The following is a 12,687-nucleotide window of genomic DNA, read 5'->3' as shown; positions in this document are numbered from 1 at the left end:
TTGCTAATGGGTATTCAGGTGCACCAATCATTGATACTACTGGCCTGACTGGGTTTTCATCTTTATGGACTTTTATAAGACCATAGAGTTTTCCTGGGTTGCTTCCGGATGGGATAAGTTTTTTACACAAGTCTTTATCAAATTCTTTCAAATACGTGCGGATATAGTACGCGATAGACTTTTCTTTTTTGATGATAGGATGCGTCCTAACGGTATCATCAATCTTAATGAACTTGGAGTGATCATCAACAATAGAGTCAAGTTTTGAATGGTAATCGTCTGTATGTAAATTTCCAGAACTCTATAGCCATACCTTTCCTAGGAAAGGAATCACTCGTATACGCTAAAAAACTGTCTAAACTCTTTAAGTGTAAATTTGATATCGACGTTGTTCCTCTGTACAAAACTTTTAAAATAAGTAGATAATTTTCGCTGAAATCTCCTGTTCCGCACTCTCTTCGTTCCAACATTGTCTACAAATTCACTTGTTCGTGTGACACGAACATGACATACATAGGAATGTCCACAAGACACTTGGTTACTAGAGCAACGGAACACCTAAATTTAAAAGACATCAACAAACACAGTGCAATTAAAGACCACATCTATGACTGCAGTATTTGTTCCAACATCAAATTTACATTAGATTCATTCAAAATAATTCGCAACTGTCAATCAGAGTTTGAAACTAAAATTCATGAGGCACTCCAAATTAAGCAGCACAACCCCAGGCTCAACAAACAATTATTCCCTGGAGGGGCATCTATTCTGTTGAATTTGTATTAGATTACGTTTGTTTTATGTTGCTTAGTGTTTTTTTCCTGGATTGCCTTTATGTCGTTCCGCTCACTATCTTGTCTCATGACCACACTTCCGCATAGTTTATGACAGATTGTTTCCACCTTTTGTGTTTGTTCATCAGTTGTTGCTTGTACGCAGGTCAGTGCCGTTTTATTTATTTTCAGTCATTTATTATTAACATTTCACGAATATTTGTTTTTGTTTAGATGAATTAAGGTATTTTCCTGACGAGGGCATAAAGCTTTGCCGAAAACGTTTGAAGTTATGTAGCTACTGTATTTTATTTTATGTATTATTTTTTGAACTATGCAATTCAATCTTATAAAGCTGTTATCGATTATCTGTATGTGGTATTCAAAAAGTATCTCTCTACCAAAGCTATATATCATTTAGTTATAGCAGATAAACAAACAAGCAAATATTGTATGTAATCTTGTATTGTATGTATGTAATATATTGTATTGTAATCGCTGTGTAACACCTGTGTCTCTTCCAGCATAAAGATAACAAACACAAGATTGAGAAAATACAACTAGCAAAATCAAAAATATATTAATTACACAATTGTTTGAGCGCTCATTCACAAATATCGTCAAGGGTCTAATTGCCAATGATAATTTTTTGAAATGAATATCAATTATTATAAAGAATTTCTCCATAAAGTTGACAAATCATATTTTGACTTGGCTTGTTATGATGAAGAAAAATAAACTCTATGATAAGATTTGTTATTAGTGGTACGATAAATAAACTGTAGATGAAATATAAATTAACCTTTGTTTATGAACGGATCCAAAAGGAGTCCTGATGTAACTTTAACCGTAACTTCAATTTTAAACTTAACCTTGTAAAAACATCTAGTTTTTATTTGATAAATTTGAGCAAATACAAAGTGTCCGTCTTGATGAAAAACCCATTAATGAGCCTAGAATGCACAATAGGCGGCCAATAAAGGTTAAAATTGTCAGTTGTTTCTTGGGGCAAGTACCGAGACCATCTCTCGCACTATTTTATTTGTTGGGGCTCAACTTTTACATGGTCCATTTTGTCGACACCCTCTTAAAATGTTTTCTTGGTCTGCATGCGATAATTGCAATTGGGATATTATAGACGCGTCATGGAGTCACTTTGGAACTACTGTTTAAAAGTATGACATCATCTTTACATTTTTCATGTTTGTCATATTCATCCATTATTTATATCCATTCCACGTGCGGAAAACACAAAAAGCTTGTTTTCATTTGATAGAAATTTTGACATTGATTTTGTGGTCTCCATTGGGATTCTTAATTTAATTTGCATAATTTGTTACTCACCGGTAGGCTTACGTAGAAAAATTTTTTGCATTGTAGATCTGACACTTTTCTTCAATGCTTGTGTTTTTGACTTGAGTTGAAACTTAAATGAAGAACTTTGGAAAGATGAAATCGCTGTAACGAATTGATATCACTTCAACAATTAATGTTTTGAACAATATTTAACTTGTAAGAAAAAAAAGCGCTTACAAACAATTTTTGAAATATTTCAAAATCTTATCCTTCATTACAAACATTCAATCCAATTTATTTTTCTTTTGCTTGAATGCAACATTTAATGATAATGTTGGAATAATATACGGGAACAAAACCAACAACAGGAAAAAGTGGCAAAACTGCAAAAGTTTAAAGCGTGCTATAATATAGACTTAAAGCATATATGTAAATTAAAGCACATTTAAATACGGTCACCAAGCCTGAAATTATGTCAACAATATGTTTATTGGGATATTTATTTGTTATACGATAATATTACCAGAAGAGCTTGGTTGGTGGGAAGATGATGGCGTTTGTGATGAGGTAGATGTTTTTAAAAGTTGTTGGATTGTTTTGGAGGTTGAGTTCCCTGTAAAATTTTATTATGATTAACTTTAATTTTAATATAAATTTAAATATAATGAAGTTAATAGACTGCCCTGGTTAGGTGCATAAATAAACTTCAAAACTAAATTGTATTTTCGTGACTAATAAACATTTTCACTTAGCAAAAGCTCTATTAAACTTAAACATGGTGTTACTTTACAAATTGACACAAAGCGGTAAAACTTGCAATTGCAAACACAAACTATCGAATGACTGACCTAAACAAAACCTCTACATATCCTGCCAACAACTCTACAAGACTGCCAGATTATGACAATTAACGAACCAATACGTAACAAAGGTCTACTACAGTGAGTATTTTAGCCCCCATCTTGTACAATATTTATACCAACGACCAACCAATCCATCCTGGTACAAGAAGCTTCCTATACGTTGACGATTTGTGTATAACAACACAACACAAACACTTCACTTCCACGGAGAAAGTACTCAGCGATGCTCTGGATGGGCAGACAACATACTACACGGACAACCACCTGCGTGCCAACCCCAATAAAACTCAAGTCTGCTCATTCCACCTCAGATCCCGGGATGCATCACGCCAACTAAACATTTCCTGGAATGGAACCAAACTGGCACACTGTATCAATCCCACATACCTCGGTGTCAAACTAGATATGTCCCTCACATACAAATCCCATATCGAAAAAGAAAGAGCTAAGGTTGGTTCTAGATATAATATTTTACAGAAACTAGGAAACTCTAATTGGGTGCCTTCCCTGATACAATTCGATCAACTGCTTTAGCCTTATGCTATTTGGTTGCAGAATATGCTTTCCCAGTGTGGGAACGCTCAGAATTCAGCACGTGCCAAGAAAATTGACCCCATGTTGAACCAAAGCTGCCGTTTGATTACAGGTTGTCTCAAACCAACCAACATCACGTCGCTGTACATTTTGTCTTGAATTACTCCCCCAACATCAGAAGAAGCGTGACCAGCAGAAAGGAAAGATCTTGCCAGGACATGGATTTGAGACACCCACTGTATGGCCAGACTCCAGCATACAGGCATCTGAAGTCAAGAAAAAGTTTCCTTGCCTCAGTTGTCCCATTAGGTCAAGACGATGTCGCCACCAATGTGCGGGTTCAACTATGGCAGGAGGGACTGGCAGCCGGACCGATATTGGCCAATATGGAGCTCTCACCCGTAGAGGGCCTTCCTCCCGGAAAGCGTGAACCGTGGAAGTAGCCTATTGGCAATGCCTCAACCGCTTAAGAACTGGCATTGGCAGGTGTAAAAATTTAATGAAACTCCAGCAGTATTCCATGCGGAGTACAAGTTACAAATGCGGACAGGAGCAAACAATGCAACATCCACTCGAATGCCCTGACCTGAAAGAAAGGGGCTCTAAATAGGATTTGGCCAAGTTCAACGATAGAGCAAGATCTTGCGTGATACTCTGGGCTATGGCCGTGTGACACACGATGAAGAAGAACAAAGAAACTTATGAAATCATTTAAAAAGTAGCTTATTCTGTAAGAAAATCAAGCCAAAAATCAAGAAAATCAATTTTATGGACACAGTGACCATTATCTAGTCGATATTCCTGCTTGTCTAACATGCCTGACAATATGTCAACAATATGTTTATTGGGATGTTTATTTGTTATACGATAATATCACCAGAAGAGCTTGGTTGGTGGGAAGATGATGTCGCCTCTGATGAGGTAGATGCTCTTAAAGGTTGTTTGGTTGTTTTGAAGGTTGAGTTACCTGTAAAATTATTATTAACTTTAACTTTAATATAAATTTAAACATAATGAAGTTAAAAGACTTCCCTTGTTAGGTGAAATAAAAAACTTAATAAACAAAGTTAAAAAACTACTAATAAACAAAGTATAAAGTGAAAAGACTACCCTGGTTGGGTGAAATAAAAAATTTTAAAACAAAATTATTTAGTTTATTTTTACTTCGAAATATTTTTTTCCTTAAAGATGTAAATCTGCGCTTCAACAGTTGAGGTTTTGAGTCTTGTGAAGCTGAAGATGAAGCATTCTGAGATGATGATTGAAGTCGATTTGAAGCGTTGGGTGGTGTAGTCAGTTGTTGAGATTCTTGAAGAAGGGAATCTTGAAGGAGATCTAAAAATTAATATACTGTTATATGTTTTTTTGTATAATGTAGTTGCTTAGAAAAGCTTTTGGTGTGGTTGTAACCAGGTTTTTTTTTAAGGTTTGGTTTCGGTGACCGCTAAGTAGTTTTAAGAGACCGCAAGTGTTTCATTTAAATACCAAAAAATAGCCATATTTGCTTAAACGAATTATTTATTAGGCTACTGTAGTTGCAAGTCCAAATTTTGGTAAACCGCTGGAAAAATTTGGGAGACCGTTTCGGTCCCCCAAAACACCTTAAAAAAAACACTGGTTGTAACAATACGTAACAAAGATTAACTACAAATACAAATCAATTATTTAGTGATTGGCATGATAATAGAGCCTTTGTTCACTTAACAAAAGCTCTATTGAACTTAAACATAGTGTTACCTTACAAAAAGAAACTTGAAAATACAAACTGTCGAATAACTAACCTAAACAAAACCTCTACATATCTTGCCAACAACTCTATAAGATTGCCAGATTATGACAACTAATGAACCAAAAGGTAACTAATAGCTAATACTAATACGTAACAAAGAAACTTTCATATTAAAGCATTGTGATCGGTAAGCTTGCTACTGCGCTGTCGGGAAGAAGAAAGATATGTACTTAGGTTGGGCCAGACTTTAGGAACCGCTGATCTAGCGACCTAAACAATATTCCTACTTGAAGCGATTTGTGACGTCTGAAATGTTGATTGCATCAGTGTTGACGTAAATTCATTTGGTGGAAGGTGATTGACTGCAGAGCTCAATAGATCTAAAACGATACTAACGATGTTGTAAAAACAAAATCAATAAATTTATTTTTGTTGAAATAATGTTGGAGCCCATTTTGCAAACTGCAGTTCCCACAATTCATTCCCACTATGCAATACACTGCTCTGAAGCAGCTGAGTGGTGGAAGAGCTGGAAAATAGATCATCGATGTATATAAACTATAGCCTAGCCTAGTGGTTTCAAAAGGTGATAAATATATTTTACTTGTAGCTGACAAGAAAGCACATATAGTATTTTGTTCCTTGTCACAACATATTCACAAAATATTTAGCCAATCATCCTACTTGAGGCAATTTGTGAAGACGAAGTTGATTGTTGCATCAGTGCTGACGTAGATTCTACTGAAGGACGTTGGTGCATTGCAGTACTCGATTGATCTGTAAAGTTGAATAAATAATTTGTTGTTTGTGCAATAGATGTAATTTAGTTATAGCAGATAAACAAGCAAATATTGTTTATTGTCACAAGGTACTCGCTGTGTAACACTTGTGCCTCTTCTAGTATAAAGTTATATAACACAAGATTGAGAGAATACAATTGACAAAATCAAAAATATAAGAAATATTAATTACATAATTGTCTGAGCGCTCATTCACAAATAACGTCAAGGGTCCAATAACAAATGATAATTTGTTGAAAGGAATATCAATTATTATAATCGATTTTTCCATAAAGTTGACAAATTATATCTTGACTTGGCCTTGGCTTATTATATTGAAGATTTGTTAATAGTGATACGACAAATAAATTGTAGATAATACACAAACTCACCTTTGTTCATGATCGGATCCAAAAGGAGTCCGGCCGTAAATTGGACAACCACAGACCAATGGCCCTTCAGTAAGTTATTTTGAACAAATAATTTGAAATCAGGTAATGACATTTCACTACAGATGTATAAAGCACTGAAGTACTCTTGGAAGGTCTGGTGGCTAAAATAGAAGCGTTGCTGCCCTTCCAGGAGTGCATATTCTCTGTTTGCTCCCATTAGAGTGACGACAAGGTCTTGAACTTCCTGACTGGAGAGATGTTCTGTTTCAAGGTCGTCTGCTGTGATTAATACGGTTTCTTTTTTTGTTGCTTCGTATGCGATTTTGGAAAGTCTGATGACAATATTATCAGATATGGAAACGGCATGTTCTGAAGTTTTAAGATTCAACAATACAGTATGAAATATCCTGGTCATTGTGGATATATCATCAATTTTTGACGATCCAAGGGATGCTCTCAGGTAGAGTTGCAGCATCAGAGGGTTGTGGCAGATTGACTTTAAATGTGGAGTTTTCACTGTAAGATTGTTCCAAAGAGTGTCAAATTGTTGTTGGTCGTTGATTGAGGCGTCAAATAAAATTTTCATGTTGTCAGAGGTCAGATCACGAATGAAATAAGTGCATTTGGGCCGATATGTTTTTGGAATATCAAGCATAGCGTGTGGTCGAGAAGTGAATATCAAGTGACAGCTTTGAAGAAATCTTCCTAAACACAGATTTGCCACAATCTTCTGATAACTGAGTGGAGTGCTGTAATTGGATTTTTTCACACTTTCTTCCAGGGTCCAACTCACCTGATCAAATCCATCTAAAATTATAAAAAAGTTTTCCGGATTGTCTGTGATGCATTTAAAAACAGAATTCTTTTCTTCGTCATTTAAGTTGTAATTGCAGTCTCCCAGTAGAAACTCTTTCAATGATGATTGTTCGTTGCAGTCATTCATCTCCATAAAAAGCTTCCTTAGGACAAGGCAGTTTTCATTTTGAGAAAGTCGTCTTGCCAGGCGTTTCGATAGAGTTGTTTTTCCTGATCCAGGATATCCAATTATCGACACAAAACTGTTCTTTCGAATATCAGAAACCAATTGATCGATTGTTACTGCTTGGTCAGATTTACTTAAACTAATTCCTTGACTTTTTGGATTGTACTTTTCATCATCAGGAATGAACCTTCCTTGGTAAAAATCAATTTGAAGCATTTCAGGATAAATTTCTGGAATTTTCATTGGAAGATCTTTAAAATTAGAGAGAACAACGTCATGCTTCGGATCATAATGTTTACGAGTTATCCTTTGCAATTTTTTGAAATCTTTTTTTGGACCTTAAAATCAAAAATAAAAACATCTGCAAAACATTATTTTTCAAACTAGCCACTAGCGTTAATATTAACTTTCCGTGATTAGACTTTGGATGGTTTATTTTTTCACAAAAGTTTATTAAATATTTAGTTAAATGTGCCTTGTTAATAATGCAGCAACAGTTCACCTTTCTCATTTTTATAATTAGAAATCGATTTGTCTATAACTGCAGTTTCACAACTAATTATAATTGTAAAATAATATTAACAAATCAACTAACTATCAATTAATTCTTATTATCTTCCATTCATTACAACGTGATTGGATGATTTATTTATTGATTAAGTGATTAAGCGAAGTAATGGTTCTAGTTTTAAAACTTTTGTAAAAGCTATCAATATTCCAATGATACGCCACAAGAAAGGAGTTTCTTAGCTTTACTAAGTTTTATTAGTTTTAATAAGCCATGCTTTTTGGAAGCTGACAAAGACTTACTACAGATATACAAAACTTAGTAACATTAATGGTGTTAAATACAGAATGAATATGTTAACCAGGCATTTAATTATTAGTTTTTTCCAGTGGTTGTAGACTGAACCACCACAAAATGTTGCCTATGGCAACCAGCCTTATTTCCGACGTATCTTTAGTCAGCACGACTGACTTTATCAAGGAAGCTAAAACATTGGGGAGCAAATTTGTGGGTTTTTTAACTTTCTATCCTGAAAAGTTCTTCATTTTGTTCAATATAATTCTGTGTTGTTCAATGTTGTTGCTGAACTGGTAGTATGCAACTGTATCAGCCACCTTGATAATCAGTCGTGCTGACTGACGAAATGTCAGAAATAAAGGTGGTTGTCATTTTGAACATCTTGCGGTAGCCGAGTGTTGTCCAGCCTAGCCTAATCAACAGTTATATAATTATGAAATTCCATCTGGGAGCTTTTCAAAATAATTCTGGGGTTGAACCTTATTTTGCAACAAAATATACAAACAAAACTTTAGAAATAGACAATACATTTTAATGTGTTTTTTGAAATTGTTTAGAGCTTACTCTCTTGTTGTTCAGAGTGAAAAGATGACGTAGTTCCTTGGCATGACGTTGGTGTATGTGACGTCAGTTGAGGCGTTGCTTTTGAAAAAAGAAAAAGAAATTTAGTTTCCTTCGATTTCAAAGCCATGTTATCCTTCACTGGGTTCACTAGCTCACTCTTGATGATGTTGTTGATGTATAACACTCATTAGAGTTTCCCATCTATGATGTGTGATAGTTGTGTGCACACAATGGTGGGCATCTGTTACTTTGAAAATAGCGCGCTATCGCTACCGCTACAATATGCCAAAAAAGCGGTACGACCAGTTATGGAAAGTAACGCACTACCGCTACAAACAAAAAGTAGCCAGCGCCACCCCTATTGCTTAGAAAGGCTCAAGTCGCCAATAATCATTTTGAATATGTTATGTTTAAATGGTGAAGTAGGGGTAGAAGTACTCCACTTCTAATTTATTGAAATTTAACTTAAGGTACTATGGTTGCACTTATTTTCTCCTAGTAAACATCATTTTTTAATATTATTATTTATCTCATTGTACTGTATTTTATTGTTATTTCCTATTATTATATTTTATTATTATTCTTTTTAGCTCTTTATGTTTTAACAAACTATTTCCATTGACAAGTCGTAACAGAAGATCCATTTATCATTATTTGACAATTACGTAACCTACTATTGTTGTAACTACGCTTCAGGTCACGTGTGTCAAACTCCCTACCCCGGGTCATTTAATTTATTCAACATTTTATAGCCGCAGAATGATATTAAATTCCTTTTAAAACCTGGCCGCCAATATGCTGCACCATATACATCTTTTAGTTATAATGATAGCACAGCCGAGTGGTGAGAGCTTTGGCACGGCACTCGAATGGGTGCCGGTTCGATACCGTTCAAGACCATGTGGCTGTGTCTTCGGCAGGACACTTAAAGGCATGCCTGAAGGTGGACACGAAGCTTCCATGCCTTCCCGTCCACTTAATTTAAATCTTCAGCCACCGGGCGAAAGCCTTGATAGGAATAATAAAGTTATTATAATAATAATGTATATTTATATCGCAGAATGCGTTGCTCCTCAGCGCTGTACAAAGCAGACAGTAATCAATAATAAACTGAAAAAATAGCATGAAATTATCATGTTTCCGTGATTGAGCTGCCAATGCGATAAAAGTTGCCCTTGACGGTTGAACTGTTTATTTCGACTGAAAACACTTTCATCCAATGCCTTACTGATAGCTTACAAGGGAAAATCAACTTTTGGATATTTGGCATCATTTTGAAAAGTTACAGTTATAGTGCAAAGTCAAATTTACCTTACAATTTTCATTTTATGTATATTGCAGATATGTAATTCCTGATGAGGACACACGTACGTGTCGAAAACGTTAGAGTTTATTTTTAATTATGTTATATTTGTGTATGTAATACATCATGCTAAACTCGCTGTAGTCACTTTGTTTTATTTCACTATTTTGAAAAGTGTGGAGGATTAAGAAGATTAAGGAGCAGCACTTAGCGCTACTAGTGGAAAGAACATTTTGCTTATTTCAGGCAACCTATACACACAGCCTACATACACATCTTGCAAAATTTTTCAATGGGTCTAGTCTGACAGAAAGAGACCTCAGATTTATTTTTGACGATGACCTCAAGATGACGTCATAAAATTATGATCCTAGTTAGTTAGTTCGTTATCATCCTAAAATTTTTAACTTGCACAATAATGATCTAATAAAGTGCAAAAGATTAGCTCATTACTCTGTAAGAGGACCATAAGATTAATAGGCTAAATTGCATTGTTAAGTGTCGCTTCACATTCGAGTTTTTATGATTTGACGTTTTCATTATTTCACGCTTGTAAGTCTTCCCAGAAACCGATTGATTATTACTTCAACCACAAAGATTTATGGAGCATTTGTGCGAAAGGGAGCATGAGAGTTTGAAGAAATGTTGAATAAAAAAATGGTTTAAACAAAAGAAAAAAAGGTTAAAAAAAATTGATCTAACAAGATTGAAATCGCTTGTTTAGCTGTATGATATTACACTGATTGTTGTCTAAATAAATTTATTTTGTATTGATAGTTTTTCGAATTTGTGCTTTCGGAAATAATCTGCTAAAATCTCAGAGGGGCTATTGTTAGGTTTTATGTGACTGTGCGTGGTTTATCTCAAAAATATGATTGTTATTAAGGTTATAAGTGGCTGTGCATGGTTGTGCGAATACAGATACAGTAGTTTGTGCTAATACATACAAAAGTAAACTATAAAATAAACAATCTTCTTTGCAAACATGTCTCAGCAAAAAAAAAAACTCTCACCTGGCGGATGATGATGGTGGTGTTGGTGGATCACGGTATAAGATCGATTGACTGTTGGATTTTGAACAACCGTTCCAGCTGAAAGTATGCTGTTTTCAGCTTGTCCGACAAGAATTGATGGTCCAGAAGACAAACCACTGCCAGATGCCACTGCCCATTCCTGAAAAGTACAAATTTGAAAGAAATAGTTTAAACAGTTAAAAACATATTAACAGTTAAAAAAATAGCCAATCAAGAACAAAATTATAAAACCCATCCAGTTTTTCCATGTGGGATATAAGAATTTAATCTTTGTGATGGCACAAAGCAATTTCTCAAAACAATCACATACTGTAAAAGGCTTAGAATAAGTCACAAAGAAAGCTTCGGGCCACATTGTAAAATCCACAACATCGAGTAGCCACCGCTAACCGCAAGGTTATTATTCAAGAAACGCGGACATTGTGCTTATTCAGTGAACAACGATTCATTGCTGATGTTGACTCACCTCAGCATTTCTCGCCGTGCCACTTCCAATCTCCACTCTGCTCACTTTTTTGCCCTGAGTTTGACCTTCCACGTTCTCCATAGTATCTGGAAAGTAAAAGATGAATTCACACTCAAAAAAGAATAATCAAGACATCATGAAATATAATCTACAATATCGAGGTGGCAATCAAACATATGATTGTTATCAATATCGACATCATGGTCAACGGAAAGCATTGAATCAAGTTTCATATTGATCATTTTTACACTGGTAATCGACAGTGGGAATATTGAAGTAGTTGACGAAGTAAAATTTCCAAACGGTATCATCAACGGTGTCTTATAGAAAATTGTGGTAATTTTAGGTAGAAAAAATCCCGGTAATTATACATAGAGTTAAATTTGACGCACACAAATTGATGCTAGAATCATAGTGGTCGCAAATTTTCGTTCTTTTGCAGTAAAATGTAGCAACACATTTCAAAACGTGATATTTATGTGCAAAATGTCAAAAAATCATGAATATCAAAGTAGGCTAATCTACGCATCATAAAAACCCTCCAAGCAAACTCACCAGGATTGGTTGACAAGTCATCTTCACCCATCCCTTCCTCATTCGGAACAACCGTTCTGGTTTGTTTATGAGACATTTTGTATTTAGTTTAAGGAACTTGAAAAAAGAAACAAGTTTAAAACTATAAGTAGGCTATTTGTTGGTGATGCTGCAAAACGCAAATGTGATTGATTTTAGCGGTGCTTTCCTCAAGAAAAACATGGCAAATCAAGCAATGATAAAATTCCATTGAGCAAGCCAACATAAACCTTTATCACTGACGCAGGCCTGGTCACCGAGATTGACAGAGTGAAGTTTCCGATTGTTGAAGTCTTGTTGCCAGGAATTATTCCATCCATTAGATGCCGCTGAATGGAGAGCAGTCCCGTGCGATGCTCAAGCGCGAACCAGCGCAGAGTCGAACCAGCGCCGCTTGATCGTGAAGCTTCTTCATTCCAGAAGTGACGCGCTAACCAATTGAGCTATCGGGGCGGGTAATAGTTTCCACTGATCCTTATGATTTTCATGTTTTTTTTTGGCGAAAAACCAGCTTGTTTAACAACAAATGATACAAAATTATCCACGCGGGATTCATAAGTTATTGTTCTAACTCAAACTTATTTTCATCACGAA

General features: G+C 35.2%; 1 protein-coding gene across 1 annotated transcript in view; it reads right to left on the bottom strand.

Moving 5' to 3' along the window:
- The window catches only part of LOC145785963 (uncharacterized), a 32,799-nt gene extending 20,648 nt beyond the window's left edge, over positions 1–12,151 (bottom strand). Inside the window, exons 1-11 of the mRNA XM_082597659.1 lie at positions 12,076–12,151; positions 11,521–11,606; positions 11,034–11,193; positions 8,718–8,795; positions 6,367–7,686; positions 5,880–5,972; positions 5,483–5,575; positions 4,631–4,801; positions 4,344–4,433; positions 2,593–2,682; positions 2,118–2,231 (exon numbers count right to left, since the gene is read on the bottom strand). Of these exons, the coding sequence (XP_082453785.1) occupies positions 2,118–2,231; positions 2,593–2,682; positions 4,344–4,433; positions 4,631–4,801; positions 5,483–5,575; positions 5,880–5,972; positions 6,367–7,686; positions 8,718–8,795; positions 11,034–11,193; positions 11,521–11,606; positions 12,076–12,151 (2,371 nt within the window). The remainder of the gene's footprint in view (positions 1–2,117; positions 2,232–2,592; positions 2,683–4,343; positions 4,434–4,630; positions 4,802–5,482; positions 5,576–5,879; positions 5,973–6,366; positions 7,687–8,717; positions 8,796–11,033; positions 11,194–11,520; positions 11,607–12,075) is intronic.
- Positions 12,152–12,687: the final 536 nt, after the last annotated feature.

The sequence above is a fragment of the Aplidium turbinatum genome, chromosome 2, assembly GCF_918807975.1.
Source record: "Aplidium turbinatum chromosome 2, kaAplTurb1.1, whole genome shotgun sequence".
NCBI classification, from domain to species: Eukaryota; Metazoa; Chordata; class Ascidiacea; order Aplousobranchia; family Polyclinidae; genus Aplidium; species Aplidium turbinatum.
This window is presented reverse-complemented; position numbering and strand designations above follow the sequence as displayed.